Here is a 25604-nt window from a genome sequence, read left to right as displayed (position 1 = left end):
AGGGGAATTTATAATAGCAAACGGAAAACGGAATGCGCTGCTCTGGAACGATTCGTTTGAAATTCATAAATTGCTTGAGATTTATGTAGCGACTAGTTTAAATCGAGGATAATTCGTCTTAAAATAAAGTTAATATCAAATAAAGATATGGGTTTTATCTTAAGTAAATTATGTTTACTTCTCTCAAGCTGCCTTATTGTGACGAATAATAAATTGGGTCTTAAGAGATAAATAGTCACATGCATTACTGTGAAATTCAATTTGATATGCTTGCTCAAGATATCCACGTTTTTTACTGATCCCGCTAAGAAACTTTCACGTACGTCAGACAGATGGCACTATCATAAAAAGAGTCCTATCTGCTCCTGGGCACTGCATTCTAATTATCATATCGATCAAGCTGCAAGTAAAAGTGACAGTCCCAGGCCCAAGGATCCTGCCAGGAGCGAGGCGAGATCCTCAGCCACATTTTTTCTCATAGTTAGCATAACAAAGCCTGATGAGACACAACTGCAGAACGGACGGAATCGTGATAATTTCAGCACCCAGAGACAAGACAGAGCCGAAGAAAAGGAGCTAAGGAGCCACCCCGAAGATCGGGTAGCGGGACAATAACCACCAAACAATCCCCTGATCATTAGTTCATCTATGAGAATGCGCATTGATATGCTAATCGCACGTAGACAGGGCTCGAATGGAGGAGAAACTTCAATACCTGAATGGTTTTCTGATCGATGACGATGCCTGGCAGAAATCAAATCATTTATCAATTAAATTATTGGCAAACATTGGGTTGTAGAGCCCTCGAAGCAAAGGGTTCTATGTGCTAAAAAACTTCCCCCTTCACCTCATTTTTGCATTGTGGCCTTTGTTTAGCATTTTGCACAACTGCCAAATGATCGATTATCGATCGGGAATCCTTTGTCCGGGTCCTTTGTCCTTTGCGGTGTGTTTGGCAATTTTGATTTGATGATTTGTTGGTTTATTGTCAGCGATCCATGTTTTGCCCTCAAGAGCGTCCTCTTCCTTATTTGCAAAGGATCGTGCCCAATATTCGCACAATCCTTGCCAAAGGAGAACGATCTTTGTTGACAAAAAGACAATTGCCCGAAATCCTTTAGGGAGTTTATATCTCTATCAGCTTCATTGTTGGTTCCCTAACTCTTTGTGGGTGTCTACTCTGCAATCACACAACCCCCTTTGCTTGGGCAATTTTATGAGCTATTTAGGAGATTTCATTTCGTTTTTATTTGCGGCATGAAAATATCATAAAAATAAGTTTATTTTTTTGTGTGTTTAACACAATTTGCTGCTATTTATAATTCCATTCAAACACTTTGTTCAGCAAAAGACGGAGGCAACAAAAAATAAACACACATAAAGAGAAATAATATATAATAAAGAAAAAGCACCTGTTAACAACTTAAACTGGTTTTGTGTGGGATTTCTAAATTTATTGTTTTATTAATTAGCTATGAAATTCGTTGTCTATACCATTATACAGATATATGTATAGGTACTCTTCAGAGATATTCATGCACTGAGTGAAGTTCCTTTGTTTCCCTTCCCACAAAAAACACCGATGTACTAATCCGTCAAAGGCCTTTGGATCTTCATAATTTCATCACCTACCATATTTACTTCTCAAAGAATTGTTGCTCCACTAGTTTTTTAAGTACTTGGCCGTTTTGAAGGCACAAATCGTGACTGCTGAAGAAGACTCCAATTCTGAGCGACTTCGGATGAACTAGTTTTATATCAGGTATAAAATAGCCGTGCGAGTATATGTAAAGCATGTTGGAAAAATCTGAATGTGAATCAAGTCAGATGAATCATTCTCATTAATCTCCGAGTCGATCAGCCAAAAAATTTAAGACCCAATCAGTCATCAATCATTATTCGACCATTTCGACGTGAGGAGGGAATCTGACGGGCACATTTTAGCGAGGGTTGACCCCCTAAATCGCCCCTCAAACTACGCCACTGTCACATCTTAAGCCGAGCAGCTGCTGCGAGTGAGAGAAATTTAAAGACAAACTTCGATACGATCGTAGCCGTACATTTCCCTGTGGATACTCAGATTATATGGGGTGAACATAAATCTCTTATGTCGCCTCGGGCACAAAGGAGTTCTTCTTAAGGTTGCTAAGCGGATTAGGTTGCATTTTTCTGGATCGTTGCATAAATTCTATCCGCTTTGATTCGCTAATGAAAATGCAAATCCTGAGGAAAGTTTAATACACCACAGTAATGCTTTTATAAATAGTTACAATCTTTATTGGTTGAATTTTACAATTGAATTTTCAAATCTATTTCTCTTTCAGCTTGCCTAAGAAGTAGAAAATAATCTCACTTCACTAGTTAGTTGATAAATTAGAAAGTATCTAGCGTCCTAGATAAAGGTTGATACGTTTAAATGTACAGCTCAATTTTACATACAAATATGTACACTATAATATATATATATATCAAATATCATAATAATATAATTAGGTTTATCGCTGTACTTTGTACTGCTCCTAGTACAAAATAAAACTGTGAACTATTTATAATATACTTATTTATATAGTTCAAGGTTTTAATTTGAATTTTGCTTATAGATAGGGGGCATAAATATCGTATTTAAAATCCTGAGTTGATCTAGATAAACTATTTCTACAGTTGAAAATAGCGCAGAAACTGGAGGATTGCAGTTCCTTTCTTATTGGTTTTGGCAGTGATGGAGTTGATTTGGACTGAATCGTATACAAGTTTTGTTGAATTTGAATGGATGCTTAGAAGAAACCAGTTGCAGTCCCAGCTCCTACGCCTATGCCAACTTGAAACTATAAGTAACTTATTTTACGTTCGGTGTTTCAATTGGTATGGATTCAAAGAGATTCAAAATGCCACGCTTTGCAGCTTTTACTCCTTTATATTCATACCAGCTTAAACGTTGACCCTAAGCTAATGTCATCGTTGCTGCCTCTTTTGGCCCCGACCTGGCCTGTACTATTGCGCTTTTTCTTTAGCGGCACTAACAGCGCTCAGTCCCAAGGTGAGATGATCGCCTGCGATAAGGCCCGCCGCTCCTGGCTGATGGGCATAGTTCCGGATCTGGTGAAGCGAGATGAGCTGTGTGGGAAAAGCCGCTGCTGCTGCCGCCGCATTCTGCTGATAGAGATAGGCAGCGGTGGCCGCTGGCGGACCACGATGCTGCTGAAGATGAGGCGGCGGCGGTGGAGCCACTGTGGCTGACAGTGGAGTAAACGCCGAGGTTCCCGGTCCAGGCGATGGCTGGTGCTGCGCTTGTTGTTGCTGCTGCGCCTGCTGCTGTTGCTGTTGGTGAAGGTGATGTTGTGGGGTGGATTGACGCAGGACGAGATCCTCGCCCGTGGCCTCCTCGTGAGGACTGTGGGAATGCCCCGGCGTGTCCGCCAATCGCTGATGATGCTGCTGCAGCAGTTCCTGCTGCTGTTGCTGATGCTGCTGCTGCAGGGATGCAAAGTTGCCGTAGGGCTGACCGCCAGCCTGCGGCAACTGCTGCTGAATGGCTTCCGCCAGCGAAGCCGCCGCACTGTCTGCGCCCATTTTGGCCCAATACGCGGCATTCACATCGTTCATGGCCTGGCGTTGCAGATTCAAGCCGATTCCGCTCGCCGGTACGTGCTGCTGGTGGGCAGTAACCTGGGCCGTGTGGCGGTTCTGCTGCTTCTCCGCCTTTTCTGCGTGCTTCTGCAAATGTTTCTGAAGGTAAGTCTCTTGCGTGTACGACTTGCCACACAAATTGCAGATGTGCGTCTTCAGGTGCTTGGAGTCCTTGTGCTTGGGAATGTGCTCCAGCAGGGTCATCTCGTCGCTGAAGCACTTGTAGCAGGAGTTGCACTTGAAAGGCTTGTCGGTCTGGTGGCAACGCGAGTGGGACTGCAGATTGGAGAGCTGCGAGAAGGCTTTCGGGCAGCCGGCGTGTCGGCATTTGTACGGTTTGTCACCCGTGTGCGTACGGATGTGCTGCTGCAAATGCGACAACTGCGTGAACTTGCGCTGACAGATCTCGCAGCGGTACGGTTTGATCCCCAGGTGGATCCGCGTGTGCTGCGACAGGTACGAGGAGTTGGCAAAGGATTTGCTGCACGAGCCGCACTTGTAGGGCTTGGCTTGATCGCCATCTCCCCGGCGGCTCTCTTCCTCAGGCGAGGATCCGTTGCTACCACTCCCGCTGGCACTGCTCATCTGCTGACGCGGCGGCGATCGATTCGGGTCGTACTGGAAGTAGATAGCAGGTTTTATTGTTTTAAGGTTCGTTTATAATAAAGAAAGAGATTGTGTGGAAATATCCCTATCATGCCTTTACAGCATACTCATTTACATTTTGGAAAGCCATTTGCTTATTCTCTGTCTTAGCTATTTATCAGAATAATTGTAAAGAGAACTGTTTTCAAAGAAATTTGAAACGGATATTGATTTTTCAGTCTTTAAACGTAACATATGAAAAGTTTGGTTTTAGTAAAAAAAAACAGGATTTACTATTACTAATTTGACTTTAAGCCAAAGATATATTTAAGACGCTTTCATTTAGTCCAGAATCGATCTTGAAAGTATCATTTATATGTGTGTCATATGCTATTTTGTCTGTATCCTGTTTTTGTTAAGATTATTACCTTCTGTTCCTGTTGCTCGTGGGGAGTGGGCGGCGAGTTAGGCGCGCTGTAGCTGACCTTCAGCTGCGGTGGGTGTTGCTGCTGCTGCTGTGGGTGATGCAAATGCTGCTGCTGCTGGTCGGGATGTGGCTGCTGCTCCATGACCATTTGCTGCTGGTGCTGCACCAGGCCGTTCTTCAGCGAGTAGTCCAGTCGCTCCGCGACATTCTGCCGGAATTCGCTAATGTTGAAGGGCTTGTAGTCGTGGACCAGTTGGGCGGTGGTCAGGTGACCCAAAGAACGCAGCTGATCGATGGAGCGGTGCAGGTAATCGCCGCTGGGGACGCCGTTCGGCGCCGTCGGCAGTTCGGCCATAAGAGGCGTCTGGTGGCCGCCAAGGGTCAGCGGGCGGTAGGCGATGGTGCGGGCGTCCAGTTTGGGGGCGTGGTCAGCAGCGGAACGAACCTGTGCGGTAATGGCAAGTGGAATAGAGCTGCGGTCTTCGTCGCCGGGAAGTCGACACTTCACTGGCGGCGGGTTTACACAACTCGGCGCGTTTTTGTGCTGAAAGTACAGAAATATTGTAATTCTTGAATCCACAAAATTTTGCCCAGTCGGCACAAGTGCTTAAACTACTTTTCGATTCCGCCTCTTGGCCGCTCCACTCCCCGCCGCTGGGTACATTAATTTCTGCACATTAACATAAATATGCATGAATTAATTAATTGTTTGTGAATTAAACGTGCTGCGCGCTTTCGCACAAAAGTCAAAAAGTGCCCGGAGAAGGTACTGACTGAAAGCAACTGCAACCCAGTAAAAAGCTGCCAATGGGGCGCAAAAAGCGAAGAGAATTAATAACAATGCCGGGCAAAAAAGAGTTAGTCAACGGAAAAAATCACAAGATAAACAAAAAAGGCGCTTGCGGCCAGAAATTGTTGGTGACAACCACCAGATGGAAAGCGAAATGGAATCGCATTCTGGCCCGAAGAACCAAAATCGCGGTTACTCTGTGGGCAGGTGATGGGCTGGCAAAAAAGTAAAGAGGCAAAAAACGTCAGGGGCGCCAACGGAACGTGTCAACAACCTCGAGAACTAAATGCAACTACATCTCCGCCATTTTTTTAAGGCGATGCCCCAACGATGAGTTTCCGATGGACCAATGATTTTCTTGGGGTGAAATTCCAAATGAATTGGTTAAAACACTGGCATTACCAAGTCACTGTGTAATCACTTTAAAAGAGCGAGTTCCGGAGTTTGAAAGTACTAACAACGTTTATTTGAAATTTCCTCAAAATTGGGCAGCTTTTTTAAAAAATAAATATCTGTCTACAAATTGTTGCTCGTTGAATAAAAACGGTAGCGGATTTGAAAGAGATACTTTGAGATAAATACAACTTGACGTTTTTTAACGATGCGTTTAATTATTTCAGCTGGATGAATAATTTATGTTTCTCTGAAAAACAATGCGTCAAAATTTTTTCTTAAAAACATTAAATGCGTAGACTTAAAAATATTTTTAAAATATCAGTCCACTACTTAGACGAACAAACGCACAATTTAAATTTTGACAAATACAAATGATTATAGAATCTTTTCCACTAAACAGGCAAAAGTCATTTCAAAAATGCAATCGCAAATGTATTAAATTTTAGCTTAAATTATATTTTAAGGCTCGGAAATATTTATGACGTTCATAAAACACATGACATTACTTTTGATACAAAATGTAGTTCTAAAACTAAAAACTAATAAATTCTTCAAGGATTTTAATGGCTTAATGGTTTCGTATCTCTAAATTTTTTAAATTTGTAAATTTACTTACTGAAACTAGATTGGTTTACGATACACATACTAGTAGTAAAACAATATTCTGAAGTAAATAAAAAGCATGTTGCGGCCTTTAAATAAATAATTGCAAATAAATCGCAAATCGGTTTCTTCGAAAATTCTTGAGTTTTGAGCGCGAATTTGAATACGACCTCTTGGTCGGGTGGGTGTTGACGTCAGAGGTAAATTCAATTTTTGGTTTTTGGCTTTTTTGTTTTGCCTGGTCAAAATAACCGGTTCTGCTGCTGCTTTTGTTGATGTTGTTGTTAATGCTGACGTTGGACAATTGAACACCATGGCAGCAGGAATTCCGGGGAGAGGGATGAAAGGGGGAGGGCGGCAATGTAATGCAGAAAATAAAAGGACGCGCCACTCGCTTGTTGCGCACATTTAGAGCGAGACAGGGCGACAAGCAAACAATTGTTTGCCGAACAAACAATTGCAATATGAAATAAGCGAAAGTGACGGCCAACAGAAAACAAAAAACAGAAGCCGGAATCGTTATCGTGTAACTACAGATCCAGAAACACGGGAAATTGCCCGCTCAACCTAATAAATGCAAATGGGGAAATGGGGAATAAATAAACGCAATCGGGCCCCAAAAATACAACAAAAAGAAGAAAACCCAAAAAAAAAAAAAAAAACACGAGAAAGAGAAGCCCGAAAAGCGTATAAATAAAATAGTATACACAAAAAACCTACTCACAAAAAACGAATCAACGAAAATTAATTGAGCGCGAGCAGCTGAAAACAAAAGAGAGCGAAGAGCGAGCATAAACAAAAAAAATGAGCGAGCGGACAACAACATCAGCGCAATAGCCGCAAATCGGACCGCTCTCTGACTCTCTTTCGTTGGGGGCGACATGTGTGCGAAAAAAGAAGCCACTATTTGATGGGTACGAAAAAAGTGGAAGATAAAAAGACATCGACACACAAACATAAAAAAAAAACGCCACCAAATGAATGGGAACTAGCATTAAAAGTCAAACAAGCGGCAAACAAATGGTCAAGTAGTGGAGCACGTTTGCAAAACGCTTTTCAAATTATTCTAGTTAATAATTTATTAACAGTCGTATTCGGCTAACAAATGTTTAGGATTATTCTTCAAGTATCGAAGATTCGGAAAAAAGTCTTAATAGTTGAACAACGGAAAACTAGGCAAATACTTTAAAAATTGTGATAGCATTTTTTTTTCAAAATAGACCGTGGGTTAACCAATTAAATAAACGAAAATGAAGGACAACCTTGTTTGCATTAGGAAAATGTAAAATAGCACAACATTTACTATTACTATTTAAATTTTTTTGTACTGAACCGCGTTAAATATAATAAAGGGTGTAATATCCTTCTATTAAATATATAACTTTTAACGAGGAAAACAAATACTTGATTATATAAGAGCACTATGCGTAGACCAAGAGTTTCATATCAACTTTAAGAAGTTGTTAAAAATCATGATTGAATCGTTCAATATTTTTATCCCAAAAATAAAGCACACGGCAGATTAATATACATATGTAATAATATAATATAAATAATATAATATAAATAATATAATATATATATAATACATTTTAAGTATAAAAATAGGAACCGTTTTCTTTTCTAACATTTGATATCGATTACCAAAAAGAACTCTTTATAACAATTTATAACAATGAAAAGTATTTTATGGGGGAGCTTTTTAGAGTCTTACAATTATGACAACAACGCCCACTGTGCTCGAACGCGGGAAAGAGAAACAAACACACTCGAGCCGCAATCGCCTAGTGTGTTTGACCAATAAAGCAAATAAATACAACATGCTCGTGCAGCGCAAAGTACTTACCAATTTGAAAGTGCCTTTTGTGTTCCGGCGTTCGGGTCGGATGCAGATGCGGCCCTCTTTTTTATGTTTGTGGGCCAACTTTTGTTGATATTTTGGAGCACGTGTTCGCCGACTGATTGTGGGTGGGAGCCCGCCTGTTTCGCACACTGACACACTCACACACACTGGCGCAGGTGATTTGTTTGTGGTCTGCGGCACTCTATTTTCGAACTTTTGTTTGTTTTTGGGCGCCCCCCGCGATTGATTTATTTAGCGAAAATTAGCGAATTTAGTGGGATTTGCGTAGTTTGCTACGTTCTTCTTTGCGGTCGGGCCTCTCTTTCGCACACAGAAGAGACTCTCGACAGGCAACAAGAAAAATGGCCGCGCACGCCAAAAATACACACGCACACCAACGCACACACACGGCAAGCTTATGTTTTTTTGTTTTTTCTGCACTTGTGCTTTTTGCCTTTCCTGTATCGGACACCCGAAATTTTACTTTTTTGGCGGCCAACGACTATTAATTGCAATTACAACGAGCACGTTGCGAGGGGAGCGTGAAGCAGGAGCACTTGGGGGGGCGTAAGCTCGGCTCTTCGGTTGTTTACGTCGCGGCAAACGCAAAAAACACAAACAGAAGCAGCAGAACAGGAGGAGCTAGAATAACTGCTCGTGTTCACGACCGTCGAAAAACTGACTGAAAAAAATCACAGCGAAGAGCGTCTTTTTTCAAAAGTCGTTTTTCGCTCTCTTCTCTCTCCTCTCACGCACACTAGTGAAAAACGCTTGTTTATGTTTTTTATGAGTGCACTCTCTCTCTCTCGTGCTCTTTTTTGTTCCCGGCGCCAACGAGTTTTTTCGTCGGTTTGTTTAGGGGAGGAGGCGTGTTTTTTTTTCGAATACCGAATTTAATTGGGCCAAATTCTGGCGAGCGGAAAAAAAAAATATCCTTCGTCGTGCATCATTCGGGATGCAACCTTCAGGAGGAAATTTTTTATTCTTGCGACACCAAAATACAAATTAAGCTTTAACCAAATCATAATCTAGGAATGGTACTAGTGGTACTTACTATTTCCAAATTGATGGGCTGGCGAACATGATAAGGTGGAAAAAATATTTTTATAAAGTGTCATATTTTCATTTATTTGCTTTAAAAAAATTAACAAATTAAAACAGAGCGTTAATTTTTTAATTTTATTTTTATTACCCTTTTAAATTTTTGGATTTTTTTTTAAATCCACATTTTCTACTTTCAAGTTCTGCAAAAAAAAAAGAAAAAATTTATTTTAGTGGCATAAGGCGGTTCCTAACAAAGTATGTACATATGTACATACATATATATATATATATATGTATATATATACATACATATATAGCGTCCTGGTGATCACGGCATGCTTTTCCTCCTCCATCAACCCTATCTTTTTTAAGTCAGTTTGCCTTTAACCAAATCAGTACTTTCAGTAACAGTTTAAAACAGAGCATTTAAGCATATGTATGTTGGCCAAGATAATTGAGTGAACCACTGAGCCGCACTTCTTGCACTGATGCCTTCCACACCGCTCCTTGAGCGGTCTTGGGATCTGGGGCGCGGGCTCAAGAATGCTGTCCGCGAACTTCCTGATCATGTGTCCCATTTGCCTACGCGCTTTTGGGTCAGACTCGTCGTACTGACCGGCCTCGATTATGTCGGCTTGAAGAAGTATGTTAGATTAATAAGAAAAAACATTTAGCCATCCACATCTTTGACCCTTTTGTTTTTACATTCTGTCGTTAGGACGTACTCCTTTATGATGATGATTTACTGACCTAATACGAACTTGGGAACACAGGAGCCGCGTTTTAAGAATTCAAGTAATATAGCGCATGACAGATACAAAATTGATTAATTAAATTTCTGTGTTATGTTCATGTACATTAAAATAATAATAATGGTTAACGAAATTTTTTTTAGATTGTTACTTGTCTTTAAATAAAAGAACCTAAAAGTAACATTTTGTTTAAAAATTATAAAGAAAAATTCTTGAACTAATCGTTTTCGTTAATTTTTTTCTAAGTCTTTTAGAATTTATGTTAATTTACGCAAAACATGACCGTGAAGGCATACTTTAAATTAAACCTTGATTAATCGGATGTTTTATTACAAAAAAACAAACATATAGCTTCAAATTGGATGCATTTAATTACAAATTCATCATATTACATTCCATGTATCGCAAATTAACTATTATATTATTCTCCAATCGAAAAAGCTTTCTGGCGCGTGCCACGGTCTGTACTGTTCGGTTTGTCAAAATCTTTGTGGCAACTAACCTCTTTGTTTTTTCTTACACTTTTGGTAGCTGCATGCTATTTTCTTTTTTTATCTAAAAAAAATTACAGAAGTGCACAGAACAAATGACAAGCAAGAAACGAACCAGAACCAAAAGTAGTTATAATTGACGTGGATAAATCACGACATAAATAAATATAAATTTTGTTCAACCCGAATCTAAACCTTTAACAGGAGCACACTTCGACATTTTAAACTGCAACTGTTTCGCGCTGAAACTTTCGACTAGGAGTATTTTCTTGTGTTGGCAATGCTAGAAACACGAGTAAGTTTTGCTTGCGACGTATGGTCACACTGCCAATTGATCTCATGATGCGATATTCTTGAAAGTTTTAAGAATATATTCGATTTGTTTTGTAGTAATCAATTGCAAACGAGATTTAAAGAGAGCAAACATAACGAGAATAAACGTTTTTATTAATTGTAGGACTTTTCAAAATATTATGAATCATAAATCAGTAGTTTCAATCGCAGCGACCAACCTATCGCCAGCCCTGATATTGGATATACATATCGATAGTGTCGTGAGTGGTTGGTTGCACCGGCTCTAGCGCAACCAACGCACACACGTGCACGTGACGACAATGAGTAAAAAACCGCATTCCGTAAAAGTTCCCACCCAATACAGGGCGGCCGCCAAGATTTTGAAGACAGCCGTGCAGCAGCAGAAGTCCGTCAAGACCTTGATATTCGCGGAAAAGCATGCAGTAAGTGGATAGGACAGGACCTCAGCGCTGCAGATCAGTAGAATATGCGTATAACTTTTCCCTCTCGTACTTTTAGCGTGCACGCAGTTTGCAAGCGGTTCTGAAAAAATTTAGCGAAAATCGGGTGGCGGTGGAAAACGCCATTGAGAAGACAGGACTGCTCAAGGACAACCCCAGTTTTGACCCCAGCTTGGCTAAGGTTCTAGTCACTGAACTGGCGTTTGGCAGGCAGGAGCTCAACGGGGAAAGCAAACCTGTGCAAACGGTGCGAAGTTACAAGGAGCGACTGCTGAAGTTAATCAGTGATTCCGGATTCCAGAAGAAAGGCAGGTTAACCCACCAATTACCAGTATTAGGAGGTTGAGATGGGCAAGAAAAACAAGAAACAACAGGTCGATGTGGTGACAGCTGCCAGTGATGATTCCCTGGCTGTCATTGATCCTCCCGTGGAGCATCATACTCAGCAGGAGGACACTAGTGCGGAGGTCTTCCTATGGCTGCTGGCCTACAGTGTCCTCATGTTCACGCTGCCCTTCTTGGGCTTTTATGGCGTGCGCGGCTGGCTGCAGGAATCCTTTCCCCATCTTGATCACTTTACGGTCAACTGTTGGTCAGTTCTCACGGCTGTTGTAGTTGTTAACCTAGTGGTGGCCATGTATGTATTAAAGGCTTTCCGTGAGAAGCCGCCACCACCCTTGGAAACGGTGCAGCAGGATGAGGAGGAAGAGCCAGAAGCTGTAGAACCAAAGAAGGACCAGTAACTAAGTGGCCAAAGTCCTTCATAAAGAAATAATAATAATTCCAGGTCATTTCGATCTTTTAAAGGACCCGTAACTACGTTTCACTCTTAATAAATCTTACTTTGACACAGTTTTGAACTCGTCTTTTTGTTTGCCCACACAGAACCCAATCCTCGATATGTGCGAATCAACACAAATCTATACAGTTTGGCGGAGGCTTTGGAATACCTGTCTCAGGAGAACTGGCGGCGCAAGGTGCTGCCTGCGGACACCAGCTATGCGGATTTCCTGACTGCCATAAAATCCCTTGAGGAGGACGAGTTCATGACAGATATGCATATAGAGGGTGTGCTCATTTTCCAAGCCAAATGGGCCAACTACTGGGTCACCCATGAGTTGGTGCACAGCAAGAGGCTTATACTGCAAAACAAGGCCACATCGTTGGCCGCCGAACTACTTGCTCCACCGACGGGAGCCACTGTGCTGGATATGTGCGCAGCTCCCGGGATGAAGACACTGCACCTATGCAACGTGATGCAGAACAAGGGATGCATCTACTCCGTCGAGCAGGACCGCGTACGCTATAAGACGCTGTGTGACATTACCGAGCAGGCTGGATGCGAGATCGTGAAACCCATTCTGGGAGACGCGTTGAACTTAAGTAAGTTTCTGAATATTTCCCAGTAAATATTTAATAAGTAATATATTTAAATTACAGCATCCGATAGCTATGAAGACGTAGAGTACATCCTAGTAGACCCCAGTTGCTCTGGAAGCGGAATGCAGAGTCGCATGACCGTGTGCGACGAGCCGAAAGATGACAGCAGGCTGTACAAGCTACAGGGTTTACAAATAAAGATCCTATCGCACGCGATGGGGTCCTTCCCAAACGTTAAACGTATTGCCTACTGCACGTGCTCGTTGTGGAAGGAGGAAAATGAGCAGGTGGTTGAGCGCTGTCTTCAGCTAAATCCATCCTACAAGCTCCTCAGCTGCAAGAAGGCATTACGCAACAAGTGGCATAATGTGGGCGACAAGGACTACCCCAATATTGGCAAGAACTGCCTTTATTGTCTGCCGGATAGTGATCTTACCGATGGTATCTTCCTGGCCCTTTTTGAAAAACGCCGCGAAGACGACAAGGACTAGTTTTAAACGCAAAAAGGATTATTTTTTCCTTAAATTGTAACCTTAATCTTTATTTGGCACTTGCGCCATTGAATTTTTCAACTTCAGTTATGTACACCTTTTAGAAAAAAATAAAAAAATAATGTAATGGGCTTGTGGTTACATGTGTGAAAAATTGATTAATGATAACACGATTTAATAAATATATAACATATATATATATAGATATGTGTTTTGGAATGAATTGTTGCGATACATATAATAAAAATACTTTTCGCTTATCTATCAAAAAATGCAGATTGTCAAATTTAAAACTTTACAACGAAAGTGTAGCCGATTTCAACGAAAGTGTTCCTTGCTCTTTCCTTAAGCAAGTTTTAAATTAAATTCTAATGATACGAATGACAGTTCGAAATTCAAAGTGTTCTTTTTCAAAATTTAGTACAGATTGTATATCAATTGTAGATATATCGAAATTTTTCGGCCGCAAACGAGCATTTGACAAAATGAGGGCGACCAGTTGCAGACCAATTCCATTGATCAACTTTCGGATTGTGAGATGTTTCTATCGGCCACGACGATTGAACAAGTATTACGATATTGTGAGTCTTCTATTACAAAATTAGTTTCCTTTTCACAGAAACAGACATAAATATTTGAATTATTGACTGTGAATTGAGTGATCGTTCGTTGTCTATACTATAAGAACTATAGGCACGAGATAAGTCTCTAAAACTCTTTAAAATCGAACGCGCCAGGCGCTATTTAAACGTATTGTCTATCTGGTTAACCCAGCTTTGATCGGAAGGCGTATATATATTTCTTGCTATATAAACGCTACAAAAGCTTCCAGAGCTTCTGCTCCTGCTGGATTTGCCCTCTAAACCTTCATCTGTTGCTTGTAGTAACTGCTCTTGGCTAGGCGGAACGATTCCGCCTTGATCGCATCCTCCATGGTGATGATCGGTTTCTTGGGGCAGTACTTAATAGTGTGCGCCGAGTCCCCAGATGCCCCACAGATAGGGCACACATAGGTGCGTAGTTTGGGGCACAGCACTCGGTTGAAGTTGTCTCGCACTGTGTGGCTGTTGACCACCGCCTCTGGTTCGTTGTTATTTTCACAAAAAACGCAGTGGCGGCTGATCTGTTAAGGAAAATATCAAATTGTTAATAAGTTAAAAATCTTTTTAAAAAAATGACCTTGGGACATGATCTACTCACCTCTTTGACCTTGCTGTTGTATCGCTTGTACACCTTGTTATTGTTGTTAGTGGGATTAGAAGCTCCGCGCAGCTGGTCGGCCTGCACGGGCAATCCCAGACCCATTCCTACGCCGAGATTGGGAGACACGGTGGCCGCTGCTTGGACCTGAGCCTGAGCCTGGGCCTGCAAGCCCACTGTACTGGAGGCGGCTGGCATGTAAGACATGTTCCGCCACACGTTGTTCAGCTGCTCGCGGTAGTTGTTCAGCCAATGGGTGGCGAGTGGATTTGACATTAAGTTCGCTCCATTGGACTGCAGCTGGACAGGACTGCGGCCCAGTGGCAGATGCATCCCCTGCTGTTGCTGCGATGGCGGTGGCGTCTGCGGCTGTGGCGGAGTACTCCCGTAGGCAAAGCGGCTGAGATCATCGCTCGCATAGCCGTTGGTTGCGAACTCCTGCATCACGTCCTGCACCGATCCAGCCGCATTTTCTGCAAATAGCAAGCTTTTCATTACCGTGTCCAGATCGATTTGGGTATTATTCCAGTTTCAAATGCATTTCAGAAATGCCATACGCAAATACGGATTAGTGCTTGCACAAGAAACAGGAACAAACAAGACAAAGCAGAGAACTTAAAGAAAATAGAAGACGCAAAATGGCTTTCTGAAGTGAAAAGGAGGAATACCGAAAATGCTGAGAGGGTCAATGGCCCAAAAAGGCAGGGGCGTTTGAAAATATCTCTTAAAGGGGTTACAAGTGGTAAATAAACCATCTTTCAGAGCCCATAAAACAAAGAAAATTAAATCGTCATTAAAAATCTACTAAACAGTAAAAGTTCTAAAAATAAGATTTTGAATGTCGAAAATTACATCTCGGCAGCAATTATTAATTTATGCAATATAAACTTAACTACTTCTGTTTTGCTCTGTGCTTTCGCAGCCCTTTTGAACTAAGCCCCTGGCCATTGGCTTTGACATAACTGTACTTGTGCAGACAGTCATCTCGCTCTCGCCAAATGTTTTTGCCTATTCCGTTTTAAACGACGCCATATCGCCATTTGCTATCTCTTTTCTCACCTGCTGCGCCCGTCGTCACCTGCGCAAAGATTTTCAAGGATCGCGCAATTTCGTCCTTTTGCTGGTGATTCGCACTAGCCGCTGCCGCTGATGCAGCCAGCGCCAATTGGTGCTGCGCCAGGGCCAGTTGTTGTTGCTGCTGCTGGAGCAGCAAGTGGTAGTGGTACTGTCGTTGTAGCAGGAGTGTATTGGCGGCGGCTGCGCTGTCGGCCAGAAAAGGAAAGTGCGTCGTTTGAGCAGCCGTCGTCGGGTCGGGGGTCAGCGGCGTAAGAGGGGTGCTGGGCGGACTCAAAGTGGCCGACGAGTTGGCTCCACTGGTGTCCAAGTACATGTCTTGCAGACCCAACATGTTGAGTCCTCCTCTTGCGTGAAAAGCAGAAAAATTATCCTGCGGGGAGAAAATCTTTCCAATCAGAGTCAAAGAAGGGTGATTTTTAAAACCTACTGCTGCTGCGCCACTGCTTTCCAAGTTGCTCCGGAACATGGCGAAAGTCCGGGTCGAAAGTTACCGTTATCGCGCACTCTACTTTCCACAAATCCTTACCCAAAAACCAAGCGGAGTTTATTTAACTGAAGTATTCGTGATACTTCTTTATCTAATAATAATATACATGTAACTAAATTCGGTTCTGGGTTAAAATCGTGACGCGGAGTCAAAAAAAAATTATTCGTATGTCCCTGAGACAACTTGAAACAGCTACAAACAGAACAGTCTCGGCGGAATTCTTGGAATTTTGTGGTAAAGCTACGCGCCAACTAACGGTTCCTGGCTAGAGGTGACTTAATAGTGTATTACAGCGATGATAAATATATCGATAGTTTTAACAAAAGTTAAAGGCAAGGGTTTATATTGTAAGCCAATTTCGCAAAAAAGTGTATGTAGAGTTATGTTTACTTGTACAAAATATTTGCCACTATTTGAGAGCTGGACACCGCGCAATTAAAACTTTTACTACAACACAGCAACAAAGCCTGAGTTATCAACAAAAAATACGAAAATATTTCCCAAAACTAAGCACCCACACGCGCCACTCGCCGTCACAACATAATCACTGCACACTATTCGAATTTCGCGCGCTGTGACGGCATCTCATGATATCGGCCCGGGACCATCGGACTACCGACGAAACGAACCAACGCACGAGCTACCGCCGGCGTAACACCGTTTTGCAACACAGGCGCGCGCTGAACGAAGAGAACAGCTGACTGCTGATACGTGCGTGGTTCGCGGCAGGAATTACATAAAGTTTAGAGCCTCTGACGCCACACTCCCGAACATTCGCTCCGATCAAACTCCCTGCGAACGGTCACCTAATCCCCACCATGGTAGGTTCCCTCAGACCCTAGTCATCACTGGTGTCATCAAAGATCCGTCTTACATGTGCCTATTTCGAGGTTAAAACGGGCGAGCATTCAATGATTTTTTCTCCTTGCAGTACAGAATAGCTGCCCTTGCGCGGGATCGCGCCTGTCTCTTCACTTGCCAGCAGGCCTCGCAGAACCTGCAGCAGCAGCAGGTTAGAGTTTGGGTCATAAAACCCCATGGTGCAACCGTGCTAAGTCATGACTCTACTCCGCAGCCCCGCTTTTACAGCGCGCCAGGTCGCAGGGCCGGCTTTTTCTCGCAGTTCTTCGACAACATGAAAGCGGAGATGGATAAGAACAAGGAGATCAAGGACAATATCCGAAAGTTCCGCGAGGAGGCCCAGAAGCTGGAGGAATCGGACGCCCTGAAGTCGGCGCGACAGAAGTTTAACATTGTCGAATCGGAGGCGCAAAAGTCGTCTAGCATGCTGAAGGAGCAGCTGGGCGCTATCAAGGAGCGCGTAGGCGATGTCCTGGAGGACGCCAGCAAATCGGACCTGGCCAAAAAGGTTACCGAGGAGCTCTCGAAAAAGGCCAAGGGGGTCAGCGAATCGATCTCCGACACCAGTGGCAAGCTGGGCCAGACCACCGCTTTCCAAGCCATCTCTAACACGACGACGACTATCAAGAAGGAGATGGATAGTGCGAGCATAGAAAATCGGGTCTATCGCGCTCCTGCCCAGTTGCGCAAGCGCGTCCAGCTCGACATGAGCGATAGCGATCGCGTTGTGGAGCCCAACACGGAAGCAACTGGTGAGTCTAAATATTTTTCTTTTAATAAGATCAAAGTTTATGGACTTAATGTAATCTTAATTTCAAGGAATGGAGCTGCACAAGGACTCAAAATTCTACGAGTCGTGGGAGAACTTCAAGAACAATAATACCTACGTGAACAAGGTGCTTGACTGGAAGGTTAAATACGACGAGTCTGAGAACCCTGTGATTCGTGCCTCCCGCCTGCTCACCGACAAAGTGTCTGACGTCATGGGCGGACTCTTTTCCAAGACGGAGCTTTCAGAAACGATGACGGAGCTGGTGAAGATCGATCCGAGCTTCGATCAGAAGGATTTCCTTCGCGACTGCGAAACGGATATCATTCCAAATATTCTGGAGTCGATTGTCCGGGGAGACTTAGAGATACTGAAGGACTGGTGCTTTGAGAGCACTTTCAATATTATCGCCAATCCCATTAAGGAGGCTAAGAAGGCTGGACTGTACCTGGACTCCAAGATCCTCGACATCGAGAATATCGAACTGGCAATGGGCAAGGTTATGGAGCAGGGTCCCGTACTGATCATCACGTTCCAAGCCCAGCAGATTATGTGTGTGCGGGACCAGAAGAGTCAGGTCGTCGAGGGCGATCCGGAGAAGGTGATGCGGGTACACTACGTCTGGGTGCTGTGCCGCGACCGCAACGAACTCAACCCCAAGGCTGCCTGGCGGTTGATGGAGCTGTCCGCCAACAGCTCGGAGCAATTTGTTTAGCGCGCTGCCACGCCTTTCTTTTTTACCGAGCCGTTTAAGTTTCCCTCATTTTCTCACCCACAAAACAAACGAAAAGATTACTGGACACTGAGCATTGACGACGAACTGACCACGAACTCGACCCGCAGGACTCTATTAAGTGTGTACAAAGGTTTCGCTTTCGATTGCTTTGAAAGTTTTGTCCGCGACTAGTCGACTGCGTCGTCCGGCAGGGGCTGCTGGTCGGTCCCGTGAAAGATTCCCCCACGAATTCCGGGCGCAGCAGACTGCCGGCTCCGGCGCGGCTCATCCCCCAATGACGCCCCGGTTGGCCGTTCCTTGCGGCCACGCTCCCCGCCGGTCCACTTCCAGCGAGAACGGAAGCAGGGATCGGTGCGGGGATTGGCCGTCGGGATCGTGGTTCCCCCGCTGGTGTCCTGGCCAAATCTATAATGTTGAAGCTTAAAGTGCAACCGCCGGTGTAGGCGTATAAGTAGTGACCATAAGCAAATTGTTGAGTATAGTTGAGTTTAGGTATTTTAAGGCCCCACCCCCTCCAGATCCCTTCTCTTGTAAATATGGAATTCGCTCAGGGCAGCTTGGGCATGGTAAATTGACTGTACACACAGAATCCAAAGAGTTGTACGTACACCGAGCGCCACTCAGAATGTCTAGAAAAAATAAATTCTTTAATATTTTTAGATGTACCATTGAAGCAGCTGGAGAGTTCTTGAGAAATAAGTGTTACGTTGCCTTATTTTAATCACAGGCATCCAAGTTTATGGTTGCCCGTTGAATAGGGCATCCTTAGGCGCCATTCTACTAGGTCTATAAAATAAAAATCCAATACTATTACACAATCCATTTATTTTGGTGTTTTTAAAACATGAAAAGCACACAGAAAGCTGAGCAATAAACAGTGACCATAAAACAAGCAAACTAAATTTTAATTTTATCTAAGTTAATAACTAGTACGGATATGTGAATCCACTGAGTTGCTATTGACCATACACTTGCTGCTTTGAGGGAAAGTATAGTTTGTTGCTCAAATAAAAATGTTTTGAAATATTATTATTATTGTTTTAATGTTTTTGCTTAATGTTTTTGAAAAGTTATAAATGTTTGCAATTTTAAAGTAGGACTTAAATGCATACTCACAAAGTTTGCTAAATATTTTAACAGCCTGCTAAATTAAATAATCTTTTATTGATAAATAATTTTCATTTAAAAGCTTTTTAATTATTAAGGATTTTTTTAAATTCATAATGTCCTTCTAGAGGAATCGAGACTATTCCCATATTTATTTTTAACTTTGTTTTGCTATTTAATAAAAATTGTATCTTTTACAATTGGTTATCGTGCACTCTGTAACATAGTGCGAAAATCCAAGAAAAGTTAAATAAGCTTTATAATTTCTGGTTTACGACTACCCCCAACACTCAGTTACGATATAGCCAGTGTTACTGCCCGACACCTTGATCGGTTAACAGAGAGTTAACAGAGAACAGAAACCAATGATGATAATATTGCCATGCATTTAACAGGGTTCGTGGAATTTATTTGAGTTTGGCATTCCGAACGGAAAGCTCGTCGCGAACGCACGTAGAACCGGGCAGCGGAGAAAAATAAGAGAAATAATAATACGTCTATAAGAGGGCCCGCAGAACAAGCCAAACGAGCGCTTAATCATCCAAAGTATCCAGCGATCGAGTGGCGCGTTACCCGTGCGTGAGTGATAAGGAGCTAATTGATAAAGGAAGTGACGGTGCCCGCATATCAAAATTTGCAATATGGCCCTGCGGAAAAGTTTGGTCTTCAGCTGCGCGCTTCTGTTGGTTTTGCTGCTGGCGGAGTGTAAGTACCACGACAGATAAAAGATACATCTACAGTGACAACGGCCATACAAGATAGATAGACCCAAACAGCGACGCACACTCAATGCTTCCACTTCTGCAGGGAAACTAGTTTCCAGCGCAGCTGGATGTGATCGAGATCGGGCTGGATGGAGCGGCCACTTGGCTAGACAGCTAACAGTTTACGGTTCACCCTTTTGCCTTAAGTGCCTGCTAAGAGCAAAGACCAGGTCCGGTTCGGGCCGCCTTTGTGAGCCAGGTTTACAGCGCATAAATATGGGGTTTTATTGAATGGGCGACCGCCCGCCGTCCTGTCGCAATGAATCGTCCATCAAGGTCCCGCCAGGTCGCGAAATTAAATTGCAAGACTTTAATTCCAGGGGGCTCCAGCTGGCTCGCAGTGCAGATAAGATTTCGCCAGGCCTTCTGCGCTATGTCGTAAATGATCGATCGTAGGCATTGGAACCGAACAGTTGTGGTCAAAATAATGATCCTGCTGCATAGATCCTGCAGAAAAGGGATAGCTAGGTTTCTTTCTTACTATATTCATTCATTACTATTTAAGAACTTAGAACTATAGTAGAGCCTGCAAATATTTCGATAAATCTACAATTCTTTATTTAAGTACCGTTTTATTAAATTGATTCAGTTTTACAGTAACATTTGATTAAAAGATTAGATACATTCTTGAATTATAATGCTATTCTAAACATTTATATCTTATTTACACACACGTTTTTCACATAAACCTTAAAATTTGCTTTATGTTTCTGTATTTAACCAACGAAATAATTTTATAACCAATGGCCAAATGACACCAGATTATGAGGTGTCAGAACTTTATGAGCAGGGCTTAACTTATATTATTTGTCCTAAAGAAGTTAGCACCCGCGACTCACTGATAACAAACTCCGGACTCTTTGACACTTGTCAAAAGTGGATCAAGTTTTCTTCGGTTCGAGGCTTTGGCCTATCGTCACGTACTAAATTCAAAACTGGGTGACTTACGAATGTCGAATGCAATAAATTGCAAGACATCATGGCTGTATCATGTGCTTTTTCGAATTTAATTGGCTTTTGTATGTGGAATCTTTTGGAAGCTCACCAATTACCGCGCGATTTTGAAGCGATTTGTGAGCGGTTTATGCGAATCCCAAGCGATCGGCATTGGCGAATCGTTTGTGGCATTAGAAATGTGTTTATTGTTTGATTTCTGCTATTTAGTATATGTGAACAGGTTTGCGTATTCAAACAAATTTTAAAGTGGACGTACAGTGGCAGTGGTCACAAAAGGAATGGGTAAAATTGGTTATTGAGTTATTTGTGATATTTATACCCGTTACTCGTATATCAATATCAGGATCAATACATGTTGCCACGCCCACTCTAACGCCCACAAACAGCCCAAAACTGCCACGCCCACACTTTTGAAAAATGTTTTGATATTTTTTCATTTTTGTATTGGTCTTGTAAATTTCTATCGATTTGCAAAAAACCCTTTTGCCACGCCCACTCTAACGCCCACAAACCGCCAAAAACTGTCAGTGTTGAAGACTCTCCTTCGCACTTCTACTAGCTGAGTAACGGGTATAAGATAGTCGGGGAACTCGACTATAGCGTTCTCTCTTTTTTTAAATTGTACTTTTAAAAGAGAGCAAACCCTATTCACATGCTTTTCATATTTTATTGACGCAAGTATTGCTATTTAACTGACCTCGTCTGTGCTAATTAATGCAGATTTTTGAGCCCCAACACGCTTTTACTTTGTTTGCCAGAATGCGTAACCCAAAATTCATTGTCAACTGATAATGCGCTGGCAGCAAAACAAATTCGTATTGTCTGGGTCTGGTTAGTTCTGAATAAAATCAGAGTAGGCTGATAAGCTAACATATCTGAATACAGTCCCAGCACCGCATTTTGGCCGAAAGGTGCTAGTTGCGAAATCTCGGGGTAAATATTTGCGTTTCCCCTGAAACCGGGAAGATCTGTGCTTTTTGTTCAGGTAGCCCGATAAGTTGTAACCAAATACCGGATAATTCAACCGAATGCATTATCTCACTTCTGCTTAATTGCTTTCTCTTTTAGCCCAAGCCAAGCCCTCGCAGGATTTGAACAAGCCGCAGGCGGAGGAGCTAAGGGATCTGAGGGCAGGAGCTGCAGCAGCAGGAGGAGTGGGAGAGGTGGCCAGAAATAAGACAGCTGTCGTGGAGGTGAGTTGGCCAACAAATCGCTGTGTTGGGATAACTGGGCCAGGCCAAAAGAGAGCCGGAAAAGGTGCAGAACGGCACCGGGACAAAGCCGACCGAAACCACTCCGACTGGAATCGACGCACTGTCGCACTGACGCACTAAGTAACAAACGACCCCAGAAGCTGAAATACGAGCCACCAATGCATTACTGCATTTTCGGTTTATTTTCACCAGAACCGGAAATTTACGTTTTAAAAGTGTTTATTTACTGTTCACTTTGATTAAATTCAAAAGCAAGCAGAAGACACGCGCGGCGTTTGCCTTTTAAGGGGCTCCCAAAAAACGCTTATAAAGACAAAAAGAAAAAAAAAAGCTCACGCACAGAAACTTTGCATAAAATTATAAGAAAAACTTTGACTAGAGGGTACCCAACGCCTTAGTCATGAAACTCCATCGCTGGTGGCATTATAATTGCGGGAGATAATACCCCAACGAACTCCCCTTACTGGGGTGAGTCATTGTGGAATCGGATTCTAGGTAATCCCTCGACTGCCGTGACGTCCGAATGAATTTGTAAGCTTAGAAAACCCCTCGGCCCCACCAGGGTAATCCCCAATCAGATTACGATTTTCGAGATCTTCCAGCTCGATCTCTCGCTTGTCACCTTTTTGTGGCTGTGCGGCTCGCTTATAGTCGTTAGTTGTAAACAAATCTACCAATTAGACGAGATGGAGCGGCTAGGAGCAAATGAGATTGAGACAGAGTCAGAGTCAAGAAAACCAGTCACGTATTGTTACTGCCAATTACAAAAGTTCGTATCTCGATCTCGGCGGTCATCGGGGTCAGCAATCTACATATACTCAAACAAAGATACAGTAAGTGAGAGTGATCTCTGGTAGTCAGCCAGTCATTTGGCCGCACAACGTAGTTGCGGCAGTCATTAACATTCTTTATGGAAAAATGTGGGCAAAATATTATGCAAGATAAGTTCGGGCGACCTTACTGATAACTTGGCTAGTTTAAACAGCTGTTTACAAAACTAAACTGAGATGAGCACCACTTTCAAAGTTGTTTCGCAAAGAAAGCAGACTGTTATCACCTCAACTCGGGTAATTGAGACATACATAAGTAACGTGAGTCGGACTTCCAGTGGTGATTTATATGGGGACACGTTTGTCTTACGCAAAGCCACGAAATATTCAGTTATGAGTCAGCGTTCAGTTAGGGTTCCGATTTCCTCGCGGATAAATTCCAGTTTTAATTGTTAGAGTCGTTACCATGTCAACTACCTGATTTAATGAAGCACTGATTATTAGATATATTGTCTTAAAACTCGTTTAATACTATGGGAAAATATTGAGTCTATCCAAAACATTAGTATATTTATAAAAAAAAATTTTCTTTGTATATTATTCTATTTAAAACCACTATTATTTTTACTACAAGAAGCACTTTAAAAGCCCATAACAACCACCGGATTTTTCAAGCTACTTCACTCTTTTGTATATAAATATGTATGAACAAAGATGATCAGATGATCAAGAAGTTAAAGGCCACTTTAAAAATAATAAGCACGCCTCTACGATGTAGACACTTTTGCACCGCCCACTTTCAAATGCTAGACCCAAATTCGGCATAGAACTCGCATAGAATCACGTGCCGTTTCAAATCAATTACTCAGCCGACAGTGAAAGCTATATCGATGACACGAGCCTTCTTTTGAATACACAGGAAAAAACATTGACGCAATTAAAGACAATTCATAAATACATACGAAATCATAACAAATAACATAATGCGAATATAAGTTACCATGTATGATTGTAGCTTAATAATATTTGATTAATATTGCATGGTATACTAACTGCAATTTTATCTCGATTTTCTCGCAGGATACTCCCTACGAATCCGACTCAGAGGCGGAATCGGAGGAGCAGCAGAGGCGGTCGTATCCCCACCGCGACGAAGACCAGCTAAACTCGGCCACCAACTTGGTTTTGGCACAGAACTACAAGTACGACGTGGAGATCCTGGAATCCGGGGATGCCGACCAAGACGACAGTAGCATGGACGACGTGGACGATCTGGAGGAGCGCTTCAAGGGTCGCGGTGTGGTGTTCAACACGGACACCGAGACCTTCGCTTCCGAGAACATCGAGATGAGCCCGGTCGACGTGCAAGCGAATGCGGTTAGCCAGGGACACGTGCTGCTCGGCATCGTGGTGGTGGCACTGGCCTTGGTCTCCATCTGCCTGTACGCCGGCCTAGTCATATGGCGCTCGCACCTGGAGTGAGTTCTTGGTTAATTGCGCTAATTTTCAAGTGCTAATTCATTGCTCTTTTCGCCATCTTCCCATCACCAGGCAGCGGTATGGAATGCGCGAACGGCTGGTCAACCGGGACTTGGAGGAGGAAGCGGGTGGTGCCGACGACGTCGATTATCATGTCTATGCCCCGACCACGACGCCAGCTACGCCTAGGGCGTAGTCCGCTCGAAATCTGGTCCGATTTGATCCGATCTGGTGGGCTTCAATTGGACCTGGTCTCGGTTTAAAGTGCACACTCACCACACAATTCAGTTCAGACGAGACGAGTCGAGACGAGAAGACAATTCATCGCAGCCACATAGAGGATGGAGGATGGAGAGAGGGCGCTCAATCGTCTAATGAATGCCATAAAATTCCACGACAAGCTGAAAAGCATTCCGCTTCCCAATTACACTCTATTGGCGTTGCTAAAGGTCACGCCGATATCTAACAGCGCAGTTGACAAGCCCAATTAGTTAGTAAGTTTCTGTGATATTGTTCTAGAGATTCTTTTGTACGTCCTTGCACTAACAATATGCATAGAACCCGCGTTGGTAATCGATAATAAAAACTACTTGTATATGTAACTATGGCTTTTTTGCTTTGCATTTTCAATTGATTTTGTTGACGGTGATTTTTGCAAATTACTTCTTGTGGTTTACACAACTGTTTTTAAAGAATTATAAATGAAAATATAATTTAAAAATAACCAAAGCAGTTATCTGGTGAGTTTGATTTAAAATTAACCTTAAAAGAGATACATCTTTTCAAGTCACAACTTGTTTACACTTAACGAAAGCCATTAAATCAAAAATAAACACACAAAGAACGAATTACACACCCAATAATAAGCTGCAGCAGAATAAGCTATTTTTGGATCTGATAACATGTTAGCAGGTTACACACATTTATTTTGGTTGTATTTTGAATGCAGCTAATCACTTTTTCTTAACCTTAAACAAAATAACGTTTTAAACGTTGAAT

At 42.7% G+C, this 25604-nt stretch overlaps 6 protein-coding genes and 1 long non-coding RNA gene across 13 annotated transcripts; 5 read left to right on the top strand and 2 right to left on the bottom strand.

The window, feature by feature from the left end:
• Positions 1-2251: 2251 nt before the first annotated feature.
• Positions 2252-8956, bottom strand: LOC6535655 (zinc finger protein squeeze). The gene is made up of 3 exons (XM_002096247.4): positions 8275-8956; positions 4641-5183; positions 2252-4245 (listed from the first exon to the last, which is right to left on the bottom strand). Exons 2-3 carry the CDS (start codon positions 4992-4994, stop codon positions 2992-2994), a joined length of 1608 nt encoding a protein of 535 aa, XP_002096283.1. The 5' UTR covers positions 4995-5183; positions 8275-8956; the 3' UTR covers positions 2252-2991.
• A 718-nt stretch (positions 8957-9674) lies between these two features.
• Positions 9675-10200, top strand: LOC26536255. Its single transcript, XR_005561512.2, has 2 exons — positions 9675-9958; positions 10034-10200. It is a non-coding gene; the product is annotated as an uncharacterized LOC26536255 (long non-coding RNA).
• Positions 10201-11129: 929 nt separating this feature from the next.
• On the top strand, positions 11130-13342 carry LOC6535654 (28S rRNA (cytosine-C(5))-methyltransferase). Its single transcript, XM_002096246.4, has 4 exons — positions 11130-11295; positions 11372-11621; positions 12199-12696; positions 12754-13342. Exons 1-4 carry the CDS (start codon positions 11173-11175, stop codon positions 13182-13184), a joined length of 1302 nt encoding a protein of 433 aa, XP_002096282.3. The 5' UTR covers positions 11130-11172; the 3' UTR covers positions 13185-13342.
• On the top strand, positions 11618-12168 carry LOC26535723. Its single transcript, XM_015191770.2, has one exon. The coding sequence runs from the start codon at positions 11661-11663 to the stop codon at positions 12054-12056; it is 396 nt and encodes a 131-aa protein (XP_015047256.1). The 5' UTR covers positions 11618-11660; the 3' UTR covers positions 12057-12168.
• LOC6535653 (protein nanos) lies at positions 13206-16189 on the bottom strand. Of its 2 annotated transcripts, XM_015191769.3 has the most exons (4): positions 15889-16187; positions 15444-15831; positions 14385-14857; positions 13206-14307 (listed from the first exon to the last, which is right to left on the bottom strand). In XM_015191769.3, the coding sequence occupies exons 1-4, from the start codon at positions 15925-15927 to the stop codon at positions 14044-14046; spliced, it is 1164 nt and encodes a 387-aa protein (XP_015047255.2). In that variant the 5' UTR covers positions 15928-16187; the 3' UTR covers positions 13206-14043. The 2 variants fall into 2 exon arrangements, with proteins under 2 accessions (XP_015047255.2, XP_002096281.2); XM_002096245.4 differs by having other exon boundaries at positions 15444-16189.
• Positions 13494-19211, top strand: LOC6535652 (mitochondrial import inner membrane translocase subunit TIM44). 5 transcript variants are annotated; one of them, XM_002096244.3, is made up of 4 exons: positions 13494-13765; positions 16880-16960; positions 17024-17561; positions 17629-19211. In XM_002096244.3, the coding sequence occupies exons 1-4, from the start codon at positions 13556-13558 to the stop codon at positions 18291-18293; spliced, it is 1494 nt and encodes a 497-aa protein (XP_002096280.2). In that variant the 5' UTR covers positions 13494-13555; the 3' UTR covers positions 18294-19211. The 5 variants fall into 5 exon arrangements, with proteins under 5 accessions (XP_002096280.2, XP_015047253.2, XP_039231460.1 ...); XM_015191768.2 differs by lacking the exon at positions 13494-13765 and adding an exon at positions 16458-16769; XM_015191767.2 differs by lacking the exon at positions 16880-16960.
• A 623-nt stretch (positions 19212-19834) lies between these two features.
• Positions 19835-25207, top strand: LOC6535651. 2 transcript variants are annotated; one of them, XM_002096243.4, is made up of 4 exons: positions 19835-20126; positions 22211-22335; positions 24207-24604; positions 24678-25207. In XM_002096243.4, exons 1-4 carry the CDS (start codon positions 20063-20065, stop codon positions 24799-24801), a joined length of 711 nt encoding a protein of 236 aa, XP_002096279.2. In that variant the 5' UTR covers positions 19835-20062; the 3' UTR covers positions 24802-25207. The 2 variants fall into 2 exon arrangements, with proteins under 2 accessions (XP_002096279.2, XP_039231463.1); XM_039375529.1 differs by lacking the exons at positions 19835-20126; positions 22211-22335 and adding an exon at positions 22710-23189.
• The last annotated feature ends 397 nt before the right edge of the window (positions 25208-25604 follow it).

Source organism: Drosophila yakuba, chromosome 3R (assembly GCF_016746365.2).
Source record: "Drosophila yakuba strain Tai18E2 chromosome 3R, Prin_Dyak_Tai18E2_2.1, whole genome shotgun sequence".
In the NCBI taxonomy this organism is placed as follows: Eukaryota; Metazoa; Arthropoda; class Insecta; order Diptera; family Drosophilidae; genus Drosophila; species Drosophila yakuba.
This window is presented reverse-complemented; position numbering and strand designations above follow the sequence as displayed.